The 21,772-nt window shown below is 47.4% G+C and overlaps 1 protein-coding gene across 3 annotated transcripts in view; it reads left to right on the forward strand.

The window, feature by feature from the left end:
- Positions 1–21,261, forward strand: part of ACOX1 (acyl-CoA oxidase 1) — a 29,216-nt gene extending 7,955 nt beyond the window's left edge. For 2 of the 3 annotated variants that reach the window (XM_047758887.1, XM_047758889.1), the window contains exons 3-14: positions 6,486–6,646; positions 8,858–8,965; positions 11,028–11,147; positions 11,294–11,409; positions 11,831–12,000; positions 13,421–13,583; positions 14,434–14,624; positions 15,194–15,373; positions 15,501–15,606; positions 15,738–15,881; positions 16,039–16,245; positions 19,222–21,261. In XM_047758887.1, the coding sequence (XP_047614843.1) occupies positions 6,486–6,646; positions 8,858–8,965; positions 11,028–11,147; positions 11,294–11,409; positions 11,831–12,000; positions 13,421–13,583; positions 14,434–14,624; positions 15,194–15,373; positions 15,501–15,606; positions 15,738–15,881; positions 16,039–16,245; positions 19,222–19,272 (1,717 nt within the window). In that variant the 3' untranslated portion in view covers positions 19,273–21,261. The remainder of the gene's footprint in view (positions 1–6,485; positions 6,647–8,857; positions 8,966–11,027; positions 11,148–11,293; positions 11,410–11,830; positions 12,001–13,420; positions 13,584–14,433; positions 14,625–15,193; positions 15,374–15,500; positions 15,607–15,737; positions 15,882–16,038; positions 16,246–19,221) is intronic. The other variant, XM_047758888.1, reaches the window with a different exon arrangement.
- Positions 21,262–21,772: the final 511 nt, after the last annotated feature.

Genomic DNA, 21,772 nt, shown 5'->3' on the forward strand with positions numbered 1-21,772 from the left:
CTTCTCCAGGTCACAAAGCGGGTGGTACGCTTGGTCTTCCCAAGGATCCGATGGTTTTGAGCCCTGGCTGCTGAATAGGGATTCTTCTTGCCTTTTCTTTTATTGTTACCATTCTTATTACAATCATGAAGGAGAATAGAGCTTAGTTGCTACCTGCTTATCATCCTTGAAGGTGGCTTAGTCCCTTTGCAAATTCCCATCACGTAACATCGACACAGGAAAGAGTGCATCTTCCTTCCTTGGAACCTTGAAAACCAAGTGGTGAGCTTAATGCCCAGAGTCACTCACCCTCCTCTCCCGGTGTGTCACTGCCGTGTCCCTCCAGCAGACTCCCAGCCCCTTGATCCCAGAGCGATTCGCTTCCCTCTTGACCTTCCCGTGAGACGGACTTGCTCCCTGGGTGTTCCAGTTTCCCCGCTGTTGGTAATGACAGTCCAGACTTCTTTACAAAAACTCTGTTTCCGGGCCGTGCCTTTGGACGCTCTTTCTCAGAAATGCATGCGCTTGAAGGGATTGAGCACCTGACCGCTTTGTGTTGCGCCGTGGAAGACATAGAGCAAGTTGGGGCGTATTTAAGCAATTTATTAATATACTTGTGTCTCCACAGCCCCATCAACACAATTACTAGTTTTTTGCCATTTTAATATATATCTAAGAGTTAAAAAGTTTATGGAGTTTTTTTGGTTGGGTTGGGTTTGGTTTTTGCTCTTTCAGGCCGCACTCGTGGCATGTGGAAGTTCCCAGGCTAGGGGTGGAATTGGAGCTACAGCTGCTGGCCACAGCCACAGCCACGCGGGATCCGAGCCACATCTGCGACTTACAGCACAGTGCACAGCAACACTGGGTCCCCGACCCCCTGAGCAAGGCCAGGGGTCGAACCCTCATCCTCATGAATGCTAGTCGGATTGGTTTCCCTAAGAGTTAAAGTTTTAATTTTCCCTTGCTAGTGAGCCTGGGTGTTCCAGGTCTTGGTTTACTGCTTGCACATCCCGTGGATAATCGAGGTTTTTCTCCTTTGAGTATTGAATACATGGAATCTGCATATTGATCTCATGAGGTTGTATTACATCCTTCCCATGTTTTTCCTGTTGCCTCTGCATCCTTGGAGTTTCGCTTGTGGCTCAGCGGTAGTGAAACCCAACTAGAATCTGTGAGGACTCAGGTTTGATCCCTGGCCTCACTCTGGGTTAAGGATCCGGCATTGTCCTGAGCTGTGGTGTAGGTCGCAGACGGGGCTCGGATCCCACGTGGCTGTGGCTGTGGTGTAGGCCAGTGACTACAGTTCCAGTTCGACCCCTAGCCTGGGAACCTCCATATGCTGCAGGTGCTTAAAAAAAAAAAAAAAAAGTTTGCATCTTTCTCTGGGTGGACATAAATTTCCTTCTTCCCATATCTGGGATAATTATCTTCTGTTTTATTCCTTTTTTTTGTTTTTGTTTGATTTGTGTTTAATGCTTTGACTTGGGTATAACGAGTGAATCCCATCCTGTTTTTATGTTTATCAACCAGTAGGTCTTTCCCCTTGTTTAGTTCTTTCTGGTTCATCTTAGGGTTTTATAATAGTTTCAATTAATTTCTGGAACTTGAAATATATTATGTTGATTTGCTTTTCTCCTAGCGTCATAAACTTTGGCTCAGTATTGCTTCTTAAGATAAAAAAAAAGATTTTAAAATCTGATAGGATAAGCCTACTATGTTGTATTTCAAGATATAGGTATTCAGTGTTCTTGCATGTTATTCTTCCAGATAAGTTCTGATCTCAGTTTGCCAAGTTCTAAAACGTATTCTATAGGAATTTAAAACCTGTGTTACATTAACTCCCTGTATTTTCTTAGGAAGGATTAATTTTACTTAGTCCTCTCAGCCAAGGATTAGCACTCTTTCCTGTTATTCATATCTTTTATTCATCCTATTAAATATATTTTTTCTAATTCAATCTTTAATATCCTGAACTAAATTACTTAAATTTTTTAAATATTTTGTTGCTATTATAAATCACCTTTTTCTTTACTGGGGTTTTTCTCTGAATGATTCTAATGAATTAGAATGAAGTGATTTTTTTTTCCTTATAGCCTACAGCTTTTCTCAATTCATTTATCACTAATGCTTTCTTTTGTTATTGATTTCCTAGGATTATAATCATACTGTCCATGGAGATACTATTTTTGAATTCTTCCTTTCCCATATATTACTTTTTTTTTTTTTTCTTTTTAGGGCTGCACCGGCAGCATATGGAGGTTCCCAAGCTAGGGGTCAAATCAGAGCTGGAGCCGCCGGCCTATGCCGCAGCCACAGCAACATAGGATCCAAGCGGCATCTGCAACTTACACCATAGCTCTCAGCAATACCAGATTTGTAACCCACTGAGAGAGGCCAGGGATTGAACCCACAGCCTCATGGTTCCTAGTCGTATACGTTTCCACTGTGCCACCACAGGAACTCCCCCTGTATGTTATTAACCTAACTATTTTGTCCTCAGATTTGACTGCCAGCCATCCCAGCCCCGAATCCTGTAGGAGAGACTGGGAGGGCCTTTTGGTGTTAACAGTTTTTAAAGAATTGACTCTAACTCTTTACGAAGTAAAATGTTGGTGGCGTTCCCGTCGTGGCGCAGTGGTTAACGAATCCAACTAGGAACCATGAGGTTGCGGGTTCGGTCCCTGCCCTTGCTCAGTGGGTTAACGATCCGGCGTTGCCGTGAGCTGTGGTGTAGGTCGCAGACGCGGCTTGGATCCCGAGTTGCTGTGGCTCTGGCGTAGGCCGGTGGCTACGGCTCCGATTCGACCCCTAGCCTGGGAACCTCCATATGCCGCGGGAGCGGCCCAAAGAAATAGCAAAAAGACAAAAAAAAATAAATAAAAGTAAAAAATAAAATGTTGGTGCCTTGCAATTTTAAAATTATTGTAAAATAATATCTTTGTCATGATAAAGATGACAACACATACTTGATATGAGTCAAACTATCCAGGTCACTTTCTCCTTGTAATATTTCTGCATTTCATCCACTTCTTTTTTTTTTTTTTGTCTCTTTGCCATTTCTTGGGCTGCTCCTGTGCCATATGGAGGTTCCCAGGCTAGGGGTCCAATCGAAGCTATAGCCGCCGGCCTACACCAGGGCCGCAGCAACACAGGATCTGAGCCGCGTCTGCGACCTACCCCACAGCTCACAGCAATGCCGGATCCTTAACCCACTGAGCAAGGCCAGGGAACGAACCTGCAACCTCATGGTTCCTAGTCGGATTCGTTAACCACTGAGCCACGACGGGAACTCCTGCATTTCATCCACTTCTGAATAATCCTTATCCGAGTCAAAGGAGACGTTTTTTTTCTCCCGAACACGTTTCAGTTTCAGAACAGTGTCTGATTATAGTCGTTTTCCCCCTGCCCTGCTGAGAGGCTCGGGGGCGACCCTTGGCGTCCACCCTTATTCCTGATGCAGCACGCCATGCCACCTGCCCTCGAGTCTGGAGGGAGCTTCCAAGCCGCTTCTCCTTCACCAGGAATTGCTTGGTTTTCTAGTAGTGGCAGGTGGCGTCTCAGCGCTGAAAGTGGTTGAGTCCTGGGCGCACGTTTATTTTTCTCCCTCTGCACCATTCTTTTAAAAACAGGACAGTCGACATTCCTGTGTGTGAGCGAAAGGTATTGTCTCATCCCAGGAATGTGTTTTTCCGGGAATGTCGACTATTTTCTTAACCTTTTTTTTTTTTTTTTTTGAAAATGATTCCGGATTCACAGGAAGTCTCACCTAGAGCACGGAGATGTCTGGTGGACCTTTCACCTAGTTTGTGCCGTGGTGGCATCTTGCAGGATTTCTGCTTGGATGCTTCCAAGTCTCGCTCAGGGTCTTGGCACCCTTCCTGATGTCCTCACCACTGTCCTCAGCCCAGGTCGCGCTGGAAGACGGATTTGGCCAGAGATCCTTGTCCTCGTTTTGCCGTTATCTCTTTGCCCTGAAGACCCTTAACTCGTCTCGGCTTTCGTTTCTTTGTAAAACAAGGCCATTGTTCATGCATTCTGTGATTTTTTTGCGTGTGTGACTGGCTCGCTGAAGGCACAGCCCCCTCCCCTGACACCCTCATGGGGAGACGTCACAGATCAGCCCTCCCGGAGCTCTCTGCCCTGATTGTTCTCCTTCGTAAGTGGAACAGACGGAGGGCTTTTGAAATTGAAGTGTTTAGGCTTCTTCTTTTTGTAATTAACGAATTTTATTAATTTGTAGTTGTACAGTGATCATCACAACCCGATTCTGTGGCGTTTCCATCCCACACCCCCAGCCCTTCCCCGCCCTCACTTCCAAGGTAATTAAAGAGCCAACTAAGAGCGGTATGGAATGGATTAATTTAGAGCCGAGAGTTAAATAAAATCCCAGTAATATGCAAAATTACAAAGGCATATGGAACTCTTCCCATATTTAGAAATTTAGAAATCAGTTCATGGGAGTTCCCTGGTGGTATTGTGGTTAGGACTCAGCACTTTCACCACCACAGCCCAGGTTTGATCCCTGCTCTAGGAGGGCCCTAGAGCCCACATCCAGCCACTATACGCTGAGGCCTAAATAAATAAATAAATACATTCACCAAAAAAAGCCTAAAGCCCCTGCAATTTTTTTTTTTTTGTCTTTTTAGGGTCACAAACACAGCATATGGAGGTTCCAAGCCTAGGGGTCAAATTGAGCTACAGCTGGAGTTCCCATCGTGGCGCAGTGGTTAACGAATCCGACTAGGAACCATGAGGTTGAGGGTTTGATCCCTAGCCTTGCTCAGTGGGTTAACGATCCGGCGTTGCCGTGAGCTGTGGTGTAGGTTGCAGACTTGGCTCGGATCCCGCATTGCTGTGGCTCTGGCGTAGGCTGGTGGCTACAGCTCCAATTCAACCCCTAGCCTGGGAACCTCCACATGCCGCGGGAGCGGCCCAATTAATAGCAAAAAGACACACACACACAAAAAAATTGAGCTACAGCTTCCTGCCTACACCACAGCCACAGCAACTAGGGATCCAAGCCAAGTCTGCAACCTACACCACAGTTCACGGCAGTGACGGATCCTTAATCCACTGAGAGAGAACAGGGATTGAACCCTCATCTTCACGGATAGGAGTCAGATTCGTTTCCGCTGAGCCATGTCGGGAACTCTACACCCGCATATTTTAAGTGGAAAAGAATAACTTCAGAAAGTGGATTTAAAGTGACAACTAGAAGTTCTTGTCGTGGCGCAGGGGTTAATGAATCTGACAAGGAACCATGAGGTTGCAGGTTCGATCCCTGACCTTGCCCAGTGGGTGAAGGATCCGGTGTTGCCGTGAGCTGTGGGGTAGGTTGCAGACGCGGCTCAGATCCTGAGTTGCTGCGGCTCTGGCGTAGGCCGGCGGCTACAGCTCTAATTCGACCCCTAGCCTGGGAACCTCCATATGCCGCGGGAGGGGCTCAAGGAAAAACAAAAAGACAAAATAAATAAATAGACAACTTTCCTGTTCATCCTGATTAGTGATAATTGCCCTGTAATTGTTATGGAGAGCTTGCTACGCATGAATATGTCGTTTGTAAATATTATGTTCTTTACTAAAACGTCACATCTTTTGATTTCTGAAATTATTCGGATGAAGAGCACTGTCAGTTTTTGTATTGTTTCAGCAGTAGGTGTAGCTGGGTCTTTGCGAGGGATCTGAATGAAATGACCACAGTTATGTGAGGAATGTGGATTATCGCTGGATGTTTTGAGGACAAACAGGAAAGTTTCCAGCCCAGGAGCATTATTTAAATCAGAACCTGGAAAAAGTTCCTGCTGAGAGAACTACTGTCTCCGTTTTTCATTGGAGTAAATCATTTATTTCTTTGTTTCTTTTTGTCTTTTTAGGGCCGCACCCACGCCTGTGTAGAAGTTCCCAGGCTAGGGGTCAAATCGGAGCTGTAGGTGCCAGCCTACACCACCACAGCCACAGCAATGCCAGATCCAAGCCACGTCTGCAACCTACACCACAGCTCACAGCCAACACCAGATCCTTAACCCACTGAGCGAGGCCAGGGATCGAACCTGCTTCCTCATGGATGCTAGTCAGATTTGTTAGCGCTGCGCTACAGCGGGAACTCCAAGAGTAAATCATTTGAATTCTTCATTCCATCCAGCCTCTACACATTTTTTATTTTCTTTGCTTTAATTGCAAGGCTGGAATCCTCTGCCTCACCCGTGTGGCTTCGTGCCACACAGGCTTTGGAGTCGGAAGCCCGTCTCTGCCAAAATTAATTATTTTAGAGATGAGCAGTATTAGACAATACTTCTCACCAACGTAAGAAAACTGGAAATTGCCAAGAGTCGTGAAGTAATACAGAAAGGGGCAGTGCTCCCGTCTGGGATGAAAGTCCCCCGACTGATTCACACTCGCAGGAGGTGTTTTTTCCCTCCTCCCCTTGCTCTGTTTGTTCACATTGCTGTTTCTCTCACACCTGATGACTCTTCTCTCAAACGCCCGTCCTTGGTATTTCTTTGAAGCTTTGTGCAGCGAGGACATCCTGGGCCTCTGGATCTGCACGTGGGCATGTTCCTGCCCACCTTGCTTCACCAGGCAACTGAGGAACAGCAGGAACGCTTCTTCATGCCCGCCTGGAACTTCAAGATCATTGGCACTTATGCTCAGACAGAGATGGGTCATGGTACGATGCATTCAGTCTACCTTCTGGGTCGGGGCGGGGGCTCTGCAACCTTAGCGTGCATGGCGTGTCCCCCGCGTGTCAGCAGTGGCCTCTCCACGTGCTGTGTAAGATCTGTCCAAATGGGATCTTGCTGCAGGGCCCAGGGTTTTCGCACACGCAAGTCTTGGCATAGACAGGGCTCTGGTCCGTGGAAATTAAAGATTTTATCACGGCTCACTTGTTCATGGTTCCCCTTCAGCAGGTCAGGAATTACAAGTCTGGTTTTTCAAACTCACTGACGTTGTATGGAATTGGTGCGCAGATAGACTTTGAACCCACCTCTCTCTCTCCACTCCTGTCTGATTACCTTTGCCATGACAGCCTAGGGAACGAGCACAAATCGGTAGCGTTCATGCCCTTTGACTTGCGGAAACGAGTGGCTTCTGCAGCCACAGTCTGGCATTTTGTCCCTCGACGTTATTTGTGCCTTGATTCACTCAGGTGGGTGCAGTCCCGCAGGTGGCTCGATCAGCGTGGAGGAAAAACAGGACACAGGACGAGCTCTACTTGCAGGCGGTTGTGGCCGCACCCGGGGTGTGCCGCCTTGGGCTTTCCATCCCCCACCCGCCTTCGCCCATGGACTGGATGCCGCTGGAGGTCGTGGCTGTTTTGTGCTGGTGTCTGTGTTTGCCGGGCATTCACTTCCGGCTTCTCCTTTCCTACCCAGAGGTTTCAGAAGAGCTGGTCTGGTGGACCTTTGCCGCTTGATCCTTAATTCTTTCTATACATTTTCATCTTAACTTGATCACCAATATGGCTTTCAGCTTTGGTGCCGAATGTTGTTTTGCAGGATTTTCCAAAGAATTAGAGCGGAACACTATTTGATTCTGTTTAATATACTACCTTGTTTTCCGGAGTTCCCGTTGTGGCTCAGTGGTTAACAAATCCAACTAGGAACCATGAGGTTTCAGGTTCGACCCCTGGCCTCGCTCAGTGGGTTAAGGATCTGGCGTTTCCATGAGCTGTGGTGTAGGTCGCAGACGCGGCTCAGATCCTGTGTTGCTGTGGCTCTGGCGTAGGCTGGCAGCAACAGCTCCGATTAGACCCCTAGCCTGGGAACCTCCACATGCCATGGGAGCGGCCCTAGAAAAAGCAAAAAGACCAAAAAAAAATGTATGTATATATATATGCTACCTTGATTTCTGTAAAAGTTTCTTTCTTGGAGAAACGAGTCTCGGTGTCTGATTCTTTGACTCCTCTGCCGGGGAAGGCTGGGAGTCAACCTTAAGGGTTCGGTGAGATCTGGCATTGTCAAAGCCGCTTGAGAAAAGGTTCGGTGAGATCTGGCATTGTCAAAGCCGCTTGAGAAAAGGTTCGGTGAGATCTGGCTTTATCAAAGCCGCTTGAGAAAGGGTTCTCGACGTTGGTTTCAAGATAGTACTGTTCGGGAGAGTGTCCTTTGGCACGTTTCTCTGTACCTCTTTTCAAAGAGTTTTGGCACATTTGTATTACGATTTAAAACAGGAATCCATCTCCAGGAAACATGAAAACAGGAACCATCCAGGACACATTAAGGCCTGGCGGGGGAAGGCCGCAGGCCAAACTCAGGCCCCATTGTCGGACTTTCAGAAATAAAAAAAGTCACTGCTCCAGGCCTTTTCCCTGGAACAGTTGTCACTTTTTAAGCTCTTGCTGGCATTCATTCTGAAATAACTTCTCAACTTAGGAGAACCTCAGCTGGCGTGCCTTCCTGTCAGGTGCACCTCATTCTTTGTTCTAATGGAGAATTCCACATCCTCGAATTGGTATGGTAGACACAGCACAGATGAGTTGAAGTTGGCACATTAACAACTTAAAGACACCTTTGAAAGGACAGGGAGCACCTCTGTTAAATTCATCTCCTGTCATCTTCTGAAACTGATCATAAGCTGCCTTGGCGTTTTCTTTTGGTTGCTCTAAATAGACGTGACGCATCCGCTGCCGCAGAGGTGCGCTCAGTCGGGAGCAGAAGTGGAACCTGCTTGGCAGTGGTGGCTTCGCCTTGCTGTCCGATGGAAGCAGAAGAAGGGCTCTTGGTTGTCAACCATTTGTGGCTCACCCACCGACATTTCGTTCTTCGATTCTGTTCCTCTGGAGACACTAGAACTTTAAAGGCCTGGACAGGGGATTTTTTTTACCCCGTACCTATTTTTCCCATATTCTGTCTAAAGCAGGTGTCATTCGTTTCCTCAGGAACTCATCTTCGAGGCTTGGAAACCACAGCCACTTATGACCCTGCAACCCAGGAGTTCATTCTCAATAGCCCTACTGTGACTTCCATCAAGTGGTGGCCTGGTGGACGTAAGTGAATTTTGTAACAGTTTTTCAGTGTTTCGAAGATTTACTATAAGTTTGTGACTAGAAGGTAGAGCTGCTACGACAATATATTTCTGAAATAGAGAAGAAACTCTTCAGGCTTAAACTCGTCTAAGCTGTTTCACATTCTCTTGTGGTGCATGTGTTATCGATATTAATACACTTTGACCAAGCACAGAAAAGGCAGCTGTCTGACTCTGCTTCTCTTAGCTTTTCATCTGAACATTCACATGCGTTACCATGGTTGCCGTGGTCACCACTGAAGAGTAATTTAGCGTTCCCTGTCTTGTTATTGCCATATTGAAAAGCATTTGAGTTTTCAAATTTTCCTTAGGAGTAGTTCTTTTGTTTTTTTCCTTTTTAGGGCCACACCCACAGCATATGGAAGTTCCCAGGCTAGGGGTCGAATCAGAGCTACAGCTGCCAGTCTGCATCACAGCAACACAGGATTCAAGCTGTGTCTGCGACCTACACCACAGCTCACGGCAGCGCTGGATCCTTAACCCACTGAGCGAGGCCAGGGATTGAACCCGCAACCTCATGGTTCCTAGTCGGGTTCACTAACCACTGAGCCATGAAGGGAACTCCTCTTATGAATAATTTTGACGTGAAATTTAGTTAACCTGACTTCTATTCTGAGTTCATGTTTTTTTTTTTTTTTTCCTCTCTCTTCTCTGAGTTATTGTTTTAGGATATATTTCAGATGGCATTTGTGGTTGAAGCATTTTGTTTTCTCACATTATATGTTTTAGTATGTGATGCTACATTTTGATGAGAAAAAAACTAGCATGCCAAAGAAGGTAAATATTTCTGAATGTGCCGACCAGAACTCTTAAAGCAGCAGTATCCCATGTGGTGTTGGAATAGTCTCTGTCTTTGCTGTTCAGTGTGGGAGCCACTAGCCACTTGTAGCTGTTGAGCACTCAAAATGTGGTTAGCTGACTAAGAGACTAGATCTTTTATTTTACTTAATTATAATTAATTTAAATGCAAATAGACACATCTGGCTAGTGGCTACTGTTTTGGAAAGCCCCTAAGGAAGAGAAGGGAAACAATTTAAATTACTGTTCTTTTGGTTATCCTAAATAAATTTATAAATTTCTTTATATAAATGAATGAAAATTAGAAAAAAGAAAAGCTGTCTTTTATTAGAGACCTGAGCCGCTGCAGTCAGGTTCTTTTTTTTTTTTTTGGCCTTTTCTAGGGCCGCTTCCTCGGCATATGGAGATTCCCAGGCTAGGGATCGAATCGGAGCCGTAGCCACCAGCCTACACCACAGCCACAGCAATGCGGGATCTGGGCTGCGTCTGCAACCTACACCACAGCTCATGGCAATGCCAGATCCTTAACCCACGAGCGAGGCCAGGGATCGAACCCACAACCTCATGGTTCCTAGCTGGATTCGTTAACCACTCTGCCACAACGGGAACTCCTACAGTCAGATTCTTAACCCACTGTCTCAGAGCAGGAGCTCCCAAAGCTGGTCTATTTTTTAAATGAAGGGTTGCTATCAAATGTACACGCTGTATATACATCTTAAATGTACACAGAGTTAGGTCAATTATATCAATAAAAATTTGTTCTATGTGTGTTTAAAAAATGAAGGATTGCTTTGCCAAAATTCAGTACATTTTTATAATTATCAGCTTCAGTGGATTTCCTTCTAAAAACTAGCTGTGGCACTGCCACAGAAGAGCCTTCCAGGGACCCTTCGTTGGGGCATTCTGCTGTTAGACCTTACGTGCACTTTGCCTCTTTGGTTTCTATCCTTGAAAGTGTAAGGATGGAGGTCAGTTGTGACTCAGCCGTAACGGACCCAGGTAGAATACATACAGACACGGGTTCGATCCCTGGCCTCGCTCAATGGGTTAAGGATGTGGCTTAAATCTGGTATTGCTGTGGCTCTGGTGTAGGCCGGCCACTGTAGCTCTGATTCGACCCCTAGCATGGGAACTTCCATATGCCGTGGGTTCCGCCCTAAAAAGCAAAGAAAGAAAGTGTAAGAACGTTTGCTCACTGCCCTTTCCTGTTCTCTTTGGTGCTGCAGTTGGGAAGACCTCAAATCATGCGATAGTACTGGCCCAGCTCATCACCCAGGGGAAGTGCTATGGACTGCATGCCTTCATTGTCCCTATCCGGGAACAGGGGACCCATAAGCCTTTACCAGGTTAGAACTGTTCCTCTGATGTTGAGGTGGAAAATCAAACCAGGCACTTTCTTCTGCAAAAAGTATAATACGTAAGAAAAGAGGAGGAGGGGAGCCAGGAATTCCAGCACATAAACACCTTGTGACTTGCCTTGCCTCTGTGGTAGGTATTACCGTCGGGGACATTGGCCCCAAATTCGGCTATGATGAGATGGATAATGGCTACCTGAAGATGGACAATTACCGTATTCCCAGAGAAAACATGCTGATGAAGTATGCCCAGGTATATTTAGACAGAATACAGGACCAAGCAGGCAGACATGGTGGTCTCAGTGGCTCTTGATAATCACGGGGTTAGAAAGGTCTGTTTTTTAGAAGGTAATAACAAACTTTTACTTCGGATGCTGCTTTCATTGTGACCATGAAATCAAAAGCCGCAGGCCCATAGGAGGAGCATGCTTTGGCTTTCAGAACCAGGGGGCCTGCAGCTTCACCCTGCATTAGACTCACCCGGAGGGCCGGCTAAACCCTTGATTGCTTGGCCCCCGGAGTCTGATTTCGTGGGTCGGGGTGGGGACTGAGATTTCCAAGCAAGTTTCCCGCGGATGCTGACACTCTTCTGGGGCCCCACTTGGAGAAGCCCTGGCCTGCACGGCTCTTTGGGTTTGACTGAAGGCAGCGCCCATCTCCTCTTCTTTTTCCAGGTGAAGCCAGATGGCTCGTATGTGAAGCCCCTGAGTAACAAGCTGACCTACGGCACCATGGTGTTCATCAGGTCCTTCCTCGTGGGCGAGGCCGCCCGGTGTCTGTCGAAGGCCTGCACCATCGCCATCCGCTACAGCGCCGTGAGGCACCAGTCTGAACTCAGGCCAGAGTAAGAGTGGAGTCTGGGGCGGCCCCGGTACCAGACACCTGGCCTTGACCCTGTCCAAGGAGCGAAAGTCCCAGACGTAGTGCGCAGGAGGTGCACTCGCTACACAGGGAGCTGGGGCAGCGGTGTACTGGGTCTGCTCCTTGGAATCGAGGCCTCCCTTAAGTGGAAGGATGAGAGTACCCACCCTATCAGGACTTCTTTTTTTTCTTTTTTTCTTCTCTTTTTCATTTTTTAGGGCCGCACCCACGGCATATGGAGGTTCCCAGGCTAGGGGTCTAATCAGAGCTGCATCTGCCAGCCTACACCACAGCCACAGCAATGCCAGATCCTTGACCCACTGAGCAAGGCCAGGGATCAAACCCGCAACGTCATAGTCCTAGTCGGATTCATTTCCGCTGTGCCGTGACGGGAACTCCACCTTACTGTTACTTTTAACCTTCTAAGAGAAACAGTAACATTGCTTGAGCTCTGTAAATGAAATTTTCAAAACACTGAAGGCAGTGGGAAGATTCTAATTGCTACCAGCAAGTACAAACTAGGTTTGGCAAAAGCAACATTAAACTTGCTTCCCTGTTGTGGTTGTGGACTTAGTTTATTCTCACTGTTGCCTTTCACTTGGGCATGACTCCTTGATAAGCTTTTCACATTTAAAGAAGGAATAAAGAAATTGATAAGAGCAGACCTCCTTAGACTTCAACTGTTTAACTCAGTGCATTGGGTCTTATCAGATTGTGGGCTAAACGTAGTTTATTCGACCATCTAGACCCTTTCACGTTGCCTTCCTGCATGGAGTTAACAAACACTGGTTTTGTGTGTTGCTGTGAAATACAGTTTCCTCAGTAAGACTGGAAAGACTGAGAAGACAGGAGTTGAAGCCAGAATACTCTGTCCGCCTAAGGCGGTCCGACAAGCCGGTGCAGAGCCTGGTCTCCTGTAGGCAGATAGCTTGGATGTAAATCAAGGGTCTGCCATGTATTAGCTCGGTGACCTTGGGCAGCTTCTTTTACTTTTTAGGGCGGTACCTGCGTCATGGAAGTTCCCAGGCTAGGTGTTGAATCGGAACTGCAGCAGCCGGCCTCTGCCACAGCAATGTGGGGTCCAAGCCACATGTGCGACCTGTGCCACAGCTTGCGGCAATGCTGGATCCCTAACCCACTGAGCAAGGGCAGGGCTTGAACCCACATCCTCATGAATACCAGGCAGGTTCTTAACCCACTGAGCCACAAGGGGAACTCCCTTGGGCAGGTTCTTAATCTCCCATTTTCCCCAGCTGTAAAACAGGGGTCATAAAAACTAGCTCGCGGGGTCTTTATGAGGATTAGATAAATTAATCTATCAAATGCTTCAACTGGAACTTGACACATAGTGAGCTCTGTATAGGTGTTTGACTTTTTTTTTTTCCTTTTTTAATATACGTTAGTGAACCAGAACCACAGATTTTGGATTATCAAACCCAGCAGTATAAACTCTTTCCCTTCCTGGCCACTGCTTATGCCTTCCAGTTTGTTGGCGCATATACAAAAGAGACCTATCACCGCATTAATGAAAACATCCGCCAGGGGGACCTGAGTGGCCTGCCTGAGGTATGTATGTGTCCAGTTTCGCTCCCTGCGGGCTCCCTTCTGGCTTGTATTTGCCTGTTGGATAATGTCCAAAGAAAACTAAGTTTTGGGATGGCTTGAAAAGAATCGATGTATTTGGAGTTCCCGTCGTGGCACAGTGGTTAATGAATCCGACTAGGAACCATGAGGTTGCGTGTTCGATCCCTGGCCTTGCTCAGTGGGTTGAGGATCCAGTGTTGCCGTGAGCTGTGGTGTAGGTTGCAGACATGGCTCGGATCCCTCGTTGCTGTGGCTCTGGCGTAGGCCGGTGGCTACAGCTCCGATTTGACCCCCAGCCTGGGAATCTCCATATGCCATGGGAGCAGCCCTAGAAAAGGCAAAAAGACCAAAAAAAAGGGGGGGGGGGGAATTGATGTATTCTCGGGAGTTCTCTGGAGGTGCAGCAGGTTAAGGATCTGGCATCGTCACTGCTGTGGCTCTGGTTTGACCCCTGGCCTGGGAACATCCTTGTGCCACGGTGTGGCCAAAAAAGAGAGGATGAATCCATATGTTCTCAAGAGTTATGAGACATTTTTCTGGTTGAGAGTGGGTCACATGTGAACATGTGTGAGTTTTTCAGTTTCAAAATTCCTGTACCGTGTTGGTCACCTGTTAATCAGGGGAACCTAAGTGATGCCTTTTTCGCCAAGTACGACAGTTCAGAAGGGAGTGTTACTAATTCCGGCCAATTAGATGACCGTGCTTTTCAGTCTACACACACGGCAGGGGGTGTTGAAAGTGGCCGGTGCTGTCAAGTGAGGGTGAGGGTTTGTCCCTGGAACACGGGGGGCAGCACCAGCGAGGTTCTGATGGCTTTGTGCTTCCCCGTTAGCTTCACGCCCTCACCGCGGGGTTGAAGGCTTTCACATCCTGGACGGCTAATGCTGCTATCGAAGCTTGTCGGATGGCGTGTGGCGGGCACGGCTATTCTCACTGCAGTGGACTTCCAAATATCTATGTCAATTTCACCCCAACCTGCACCTTCGAGGGAGAAAACACTGTCATGATGCTGCAGACGGCCAGGTGAGACTTGGAGTCGTGGACTCTCTTCTCAAGAGTGCTCGAAGAGAAAAATAAAAAGCAAAAATGAAATAAAATTTAAAAAAAGAATGTTTGAGGAGTTCCTGTTGTGGCTCAACGGAAATGAACCCGACCGGTATCCGTGAGGACACAGGTTCAATCGCTGGCCTCACTCAGTGGGTGAAGGTTCCAGCATTGCCGTGAGCTATGGTATAAGCTGCAGACACAGCTCGGATCTGGCGTGGCTGTGGCTGTGGGTAGGCCGGCAGCTGCAGCTCCACTTCTAGCCCTAGCCTGGGAACTTGCATATGCCACAGCTGCGGCCCTAAAAAGAAAAAGAGAAAAAAATGTGTGAGTCCCTTTCATTGGTTCCTGGCCCCATGTTTTCTCTTTGTACTATGTTTGTTCATGAAAGGTGTCACTTGGCCTTCCATCCCGACCCATGGTTTTTATCTGGTGGTCAGACAAGTAAAAATCACCTGTCACAGAGCGCCAGCTCATTCCCGGGGTTTGTTTCTTACTGCTTCCTGAGACGCATAGTTCCTGAAGGCATGTGTCCTGGTGACTCGTAGGTTCCTGATGAAAAGTTACAACCAGGTGCACTCAGGCAAGTTGGTGTATGGCACGGTGTCCTACCTGAATGACCTGCCCAGCCAGCGCATCCAGCCTCAGCAGGTGGCAGCCTGGCCGACCGTGGCGGATATCAACAGCCCTGACAGCCTGATCGAAGCCTATAAGCTGCGTGCCTCCAGGTGAGCACACCTTCAAGCTGCACCAGGCAGCCGTGGGGGCCTCTGCGACCCGGGGCCTGAACAGACGAGGAAGGCACCTGTGATCCACTGCTTCCTTGAGCTCTGGTTTCCTTTCCTTTTTTAACAGACTAGTAGAAATTGCTGCAAAAAACCTTCAAACTGAAATGAGTCACAGGAAGAGCAAGGAGACAGCATGGAACCTAACTTCCATTGACCTCGTCCGAGCCAGTGAGGTGAGCACAGCGATGGTTCTCCCCCCACGCCTCCCCCTCCACCACCCACCCGGTGTCCTTCGTGCAGAAACCCTTATCCCTTTTGAATCTTTTTCACGGACTCGTACACTCTGGTGTTTCTTTTCACCTAGGCACATTGCCACTACGTGGTAGTCAAGCTCTTTGCTGAAAAACTCCACCAGATTCAGGAGAGATCCATCCACGCTGTCTTAAGGAATCTGTGTCTCCTCTATGCTCTGTATGGAATCAGTCAGAACTCAGGGGATTTTCTTCAGGTTAGTGTTTTCTGAGTTTCAGTCTTTCTCTTTAAAATTGTTTTGTAGACCAATAAGCGCGGTTTCCTCGTGCACATGTGTTCACAGACCTGTATAGACATGTCGGGATCCGTACCTGTGTGACGGATACGTTTGCCTGCTCGTTTGTTCCTTTTAGGGGAGCATCTTGACAGAGGCTCAAGTCACCCACGTGAACGAGCGTGTGAAGGAATTACTGATGGCCATTCGCCCTGAAGCCGTCGCTCTCGTTGACGCATTTGATTTTCAGGATGTGACCCTGGGCTCCGTGCTTGGCCGCTATGACGGGAATGTGTATGAAAACATGTTTGAATGGGCCAAGAAATCCCCGCTAAACAAAACGGAGGTAAAAAGCAAAAACAGCTTTTCACCCTTTAAAGTCCTTCATTTAGATGTTAAGGCAGGGAGTTCCCATCCTGGCTCAGCGCTAATGAACCCGACTAGTAACCGTGAGGATGCGGGTTTGCTCCCTCGCCGCCCTCAGTGGGTCAAGGACCTGGCGACGAGGTGTGGTTGGTCGCAGACACAGCGTGGATCCCACGCTGCTGTGGCTGGGGTGTGGGCCGGCAGCTGCAGCGCCGATTTGAGCCCTAGCTTGGGAACCTCCATATGCCGCGGTGTGGCCCTAAAAAGACTAAAGATAAATAAGTAAATAAATACTGAGTCAGGAAAGACCTCTGAGAGCAATTCATCTTTGAAAGCTTTTATGACCGTTTCAGACAGTCACGTTATTTGAGCAACAGAGTCTTAAGGGAGCAGGTCGTTCCTGCTCGGTGCTGGTTTTCATTTCCTTGGCTGTTGAACAGCGGTTGAGAATTTTCAAACACAGACGCAAATCGAATCCTGCAGTGCGTCTCCATGTCCTCTTTGCTGTGTTCTGACAGCTCTCTGCTCCTGGCCAGTGGCCTTTCATCTGAACCTCCCAGCTGAGGATTATTTGGAAACAAATCCAAGCTCTCAGATAATTTTATTCATTTGTTTATTTGTTTTCTGTTTCACTCCCCCACCCCCACCCCCACCATAGCCTATGGATGTTCCTGGGCCAGGGATCAAATCCAAGCTGGAGCTGCAGCCTACACCACAACTGCAGCAACACAGGATCCTTAACCCACAGCACTGGGCCAAGGATCAAACCAGCGTCTCCATTAACCCACTGCGCCACAGCAGGAACTCTTTTTTTTTTTTGTCTTTTCTATTATTATTTTTTTAAAAGTTATTTCCCCAATACAGTTTTTTTTTCTACTGTACAGCATGGTGACCCAGTTACACATACATGTGTACATACTTTTTTCTCACATTATCATGCTCCAGCATAAGTGACTAGACATAGTTCCCAGGGCTGCACAGCAGGATCTCAATGCTAATCCATTCCAAAGGCAGTAGGGTGCATCTCTGAACCCCGAGCTCCCCAACCTCCCCACTCCCTCCCCTCCCCCTTGGAACCACAAGTTTATTCTCCAAGTCCGTGATTTTCTTTTCTGTGGAAAGGTTCATTTGTGCCGTGTATTAGATTCCAGATAGACGTGATATCATGTGGTATTTGTCTTTCTCTTTCGGACGTACTTCACTCAGTATGAGAGTCTCTGGTTCCGTCCGTGTTGCTGCAGATGGCATTATGCTGTTCTTTTCTGCAGCTTGGTAGCATTCTGCTGTGTATATGTACCATGTATATACCACATCTTCCTAATCCAGTCGTCTGTCGATGGACACTTGGGTTGTTTCCATGTCTGAGCTGTTGTGAACAGAGCTGCCGTGAACATGCGGGTGCACGTGTCTTTTTCAAGGAAAGTTTTGTCCGGATAGGTGCCCGAGAGTGGGGTGGCTGGCTCACATGGTAGTTCTATGTATAGGTGTCTAAGGTACCTCCATACCGACCTCCATAGTGGCTGTACCAGCTTACATTCCCCCCAACAGTGCAGGAGGGTTCCCTTTTCTCCACGCCCCTCCAGCATTGGTTATTTGTGGACTTATTAATGACGGCCATTCTGACGGGTGTGAGGTGCTATCTCATGGTGGTTTTGATTTGCATTTCTCTCACAATCAGGGATGTTGAGCATTTTTTTCATGTGCTCATTGGCCATCTGAATATCTTCCTTGGAGAGATGTCTCTTCAGGTCTTTCAGCAGGAACTCTTAAGAACTCTCTTTTTAAAACACAACTGTAATCCCATTCTCACACCTAAACAAATTAACAATTTTTTAGTATCAAACCGAGTCAGTGTCTGAATTTCTGCAGTTAGCTCACCTCTTCCCCCATCTCAGTTTTTTTGAATCAAGATCCAAATAAGGTTCAGATAATTTTTTTTTTGTCTTTTGTCTTTTTTGTTGTTGTTGTTGCTATTTCTTGGGCCGCTCCCGCGGCATATGGAGGTTCCCAGGCCAGGGGTTGAATCGGAGCTGTAGCCACCGGCCTACGCCAGAGCCACAGCAACGCGGGATCCGAGCCGCGTCTGCAACCTACACCACAGCTCACAGCAACGCTGGATCCTTAACCCACTGAGCAAGGGCAGGGACCGAACCCGCAACCTCATGGTTCCTAGTCGGATTCGTTAACCACTGCGCCACGACAGGAACTCCCAGGTAATTTCTTGATTAAAAATATGTTATTTTAGGAGTTCCCATTGTGGCTCATCAGGAAACAAATCTGACCAGCATCCAAGAGGACGCAGGTTCGACTCCTGGCCTCCCTCAGTAGGTTAAGGATCTGGCATTGCCGTGAGCTGTGGTGTAGGTCGAAGACAGGGCTCGGATCCCGCTAGCTACAGCTCCGATTCGACCCCAGCCTGGGAACCTCCATATGCCGTGGTGCGGCCCTAAAAAGCAAAAAAACAAAAAACAAAAAAACAACTTCTATTTTAGGGAATGCCCTGGTGGTTAGGGATCTGGTATTGTCATGCTGTGACTTGGGTTGTTGCTGTGCTGAGTTTGTTCGTTCCCTGGCTTGGGAGCTTGCACATGCCACAAGCATGGCCAAAAAAAAGTATGCTATTTTGAATTGCATGTCAGTGAAACCTCCCTATCAGTAATTTTTTTTTTTTGTCTTTTTGCCATTTCTTGGGCCACTCCGGAGGCGTATGGAGTTTCCCAAGCTAGGGGTCTAATCGGAGCTGTAGCTGCCAGCCTACACCAGAGCCACAGCAGCGCGGGATCCGAGCCACATCTGCGACCTACACCACAGCTCAGGACAACGCCGGATCCTTAACCCACTGAGCGAGGCCAGGGATCGAACCCTCAACCTCATGGTTCCTAGTCAGATTCATTAACCACCGCGCCACAACGGGAACTCCCCATCAGTAATTTTTTTCTCCCTCCTTCCCTTGCAGGTCCATGAATCTTACCACAAGCACCTGAAGTCGCTGCAATCCAAGCTCTGAAGTGTCCTGACGACGAGTTCAGTCTGCTCCCGAAAGCAGTTGTGCTCCGTTCCCCTCACACCTGTCACAGAAATCTGCGTGGAACCTTTATCCAATTCAGAAAAGCTGTAGAGCAAATGATAAATTTTCCCTTTTCTCTTTTTTTACATTGAAAAAAAACAAAAAAAAACAAAACCCCCCAATTTCGGAGATTAAAGGAAAAAAATAGGTGGTTTACAAGTGCAGTTAACACTGAAAGACTGTTGGGCATTCAGAAAGGCTTTAAGATGTGTGGTAGGACTTCCATTTGTACTGCTGACCCCAGGAGGCTATGACTTTTAATAATCTGTAGAACTTAACTACTAAGTAGTTAATTATTCCCTAATCACAAGTGTTTTTAAAGCAAAGCAAAGGTATTTCGTGAGGGGGGGGGGGTAGAACCCTGCCGCCCTTTCCCACTAATCACCCTGCGACTCCCGCCAGGGCACGGGTTAGCCAGCAGGACTGAAGAGGGACCGCCTGGTGTACGTGTGACTTTGTGTTCGGCACGTTGATACGTTTCCTGCCTGCCCACCTGCGTTCATGTATCGTGCCTGTCTAACTGTTCCGAGTAGTAGTTTCCCAGCACCAGGATTTCCCCGGCACAGGCTACCATGGGGTCCCTGCCCCATGAAATTAACGCATCTTCCACTGGAGGGGTCCCTAAAGTGCCACTCGAGTGCTCCACAAGGCCCTTTGTCCCCAGCTTCTCGGAAGGGGGGAGGGAGCGAGGTTTTCTCTGCGTGTTTCTACTTGTGGCAACTGATGGGGCCTCGGTCAGTGCTTCTGCTCCTTCCTCTCCCTCTCCTGAGAGATGCGGAAGAAAGGAGGCAAAAACAGCCCCACTTCCGCCTTAGGAGGACAGGAGCAGGGAGCACGCTCAGTTATGGTTGCTGTAACTTTGGTGACCACATTGCTGGCATTTCCTGAAACAGTCCAGTTTTCCTGTAGTCTGTCACTTTGGCCCAAGTCATTAAAATGCTTGGAGGTTACAGCATCTGGCATTACAAAAAATAAAAGCATCCCTTGTCGCCTCTTAGACCCAGGAGTAGCACAGAAAAATCTGGACAAACGTCATGTTCTGATTTTTGGATCAGAAAATATGAATCATTGAAACTGACTAAAGGGTAAGTGGAAGTTCCATAGAACCTATTTCTTTTTGTATATCCAATTTTTTCGTCAGTATCCGATTTTATTTTCAGTATGTTCCTACGAGCTTTATCTGACTTGCTGCACTGTCAGCCGAAGTCTAATTTACACAATCATTCTATATTAAAAGGCTAAACATGTATCTCAAGGTAATTTTTTCTTAAAATCAGTGTAAAACAAGTCACTAGATTTTTTTTTTTTTAACTTGTTAACTGTATTTGTGACGTCTGCCTCATGAAACCAGTCATTCTAGAATCAGTCTTGAGAATGTTGTATATAACTGGGTGGAAATGGAACTCCTGTCTTGGGACCTGACATAAAATCGATTCCAGTAGAACTGGCAACAAGAGACTTTAAGGTCCGGCAAAAGAAATACTGCCTGTTAAGCCTTAATCTTTCTACTAGGAGAATTAATAGATCATTATGTTCAGATTGAAGTAAAAATGCACTCTGTTCATTTCCTTCGGGTGTTTCTTGACTAGTTCAGATCCTGGGAGGTAATAGAATGTATTCAGATTGCTTAATACTGACCTATTAACTATGGAATTGTTTCCAATTAGTGGTTAAAAATTGTACTGACAGGAATACCTGTGGCAAGGATCCGAGAGTGTTTGGAACGATACCCACCCAATCCAGCTGCATGGATCTGGAATCTGAGCAGGTTGCAATAGGTTGTGGGCCCTGCACAGCCACCTTCTGTCCAGCACCTTAAGTTTTACTTACCAACTAAACTGGATGTTGACCGTATTTCTGTTAACATTGAAATGTTTTGTCTTGAATCTTATTCACTGTGATTAAAGAATAAAGTCCTGTAAAACCTGATCTGTACTGTCCAGATGGAAAGAGTGCGCCCACGTCATAATTAAATGAGTTTAAATTATGGAGAGTTTTAAGATGGAGGTTTAGGAGTTCCCGTCGTGGCTCAGTGGTTAACGAATCCGACTAGGAACCATGAGGTTGCGGGTTCGGTCCGTGCCCTTGCTCAGTGGGTTAACGATCCGGCGTTGCCGTGAGCTGTGGTGTAGGTTGCAGACGCGGCTCGGATCCCTTGTTGCTGTGGCTCTGGCGTAGACTGGCGTCTACAGCTCCGATTGGACCCCTAGCCTGGGAACCTCCATATGCCACGGGAGCGGCCCAAGAAATAGCAAAAAGAAAAAAAAAAAAAGAAAGAAAAGATGGAGGTTTAGGTGATGTTAAACGGAGCAGTATCGCCGAAGCAGCTGCAATGCTGTCACCACAGAGGACCTGCCAGTGCTCGGCCGGTGCAGGAGGACAGGTTCATTGGCTGCTCTTGAGCAGCTGACCTGGTCTGCTGTCCCTGAGAAGCCAGAGT

This window comes from Phacochoerus africanus, chromosome 14 (genome assembly GCF_016906955.1).
Source record: "Phacochoerus africanus isolate WHEZ1 chromosome 14, ROS_Pafr_v1, whole genome shotgun sequence".
In the NCBI taxonomy this organism is placed as follows: Eukaryota; Metazoa; Chordata; class Mammalia; order Artiodactyla; family Suidae; genus Phacochoerus; species Phacochoerus africanus.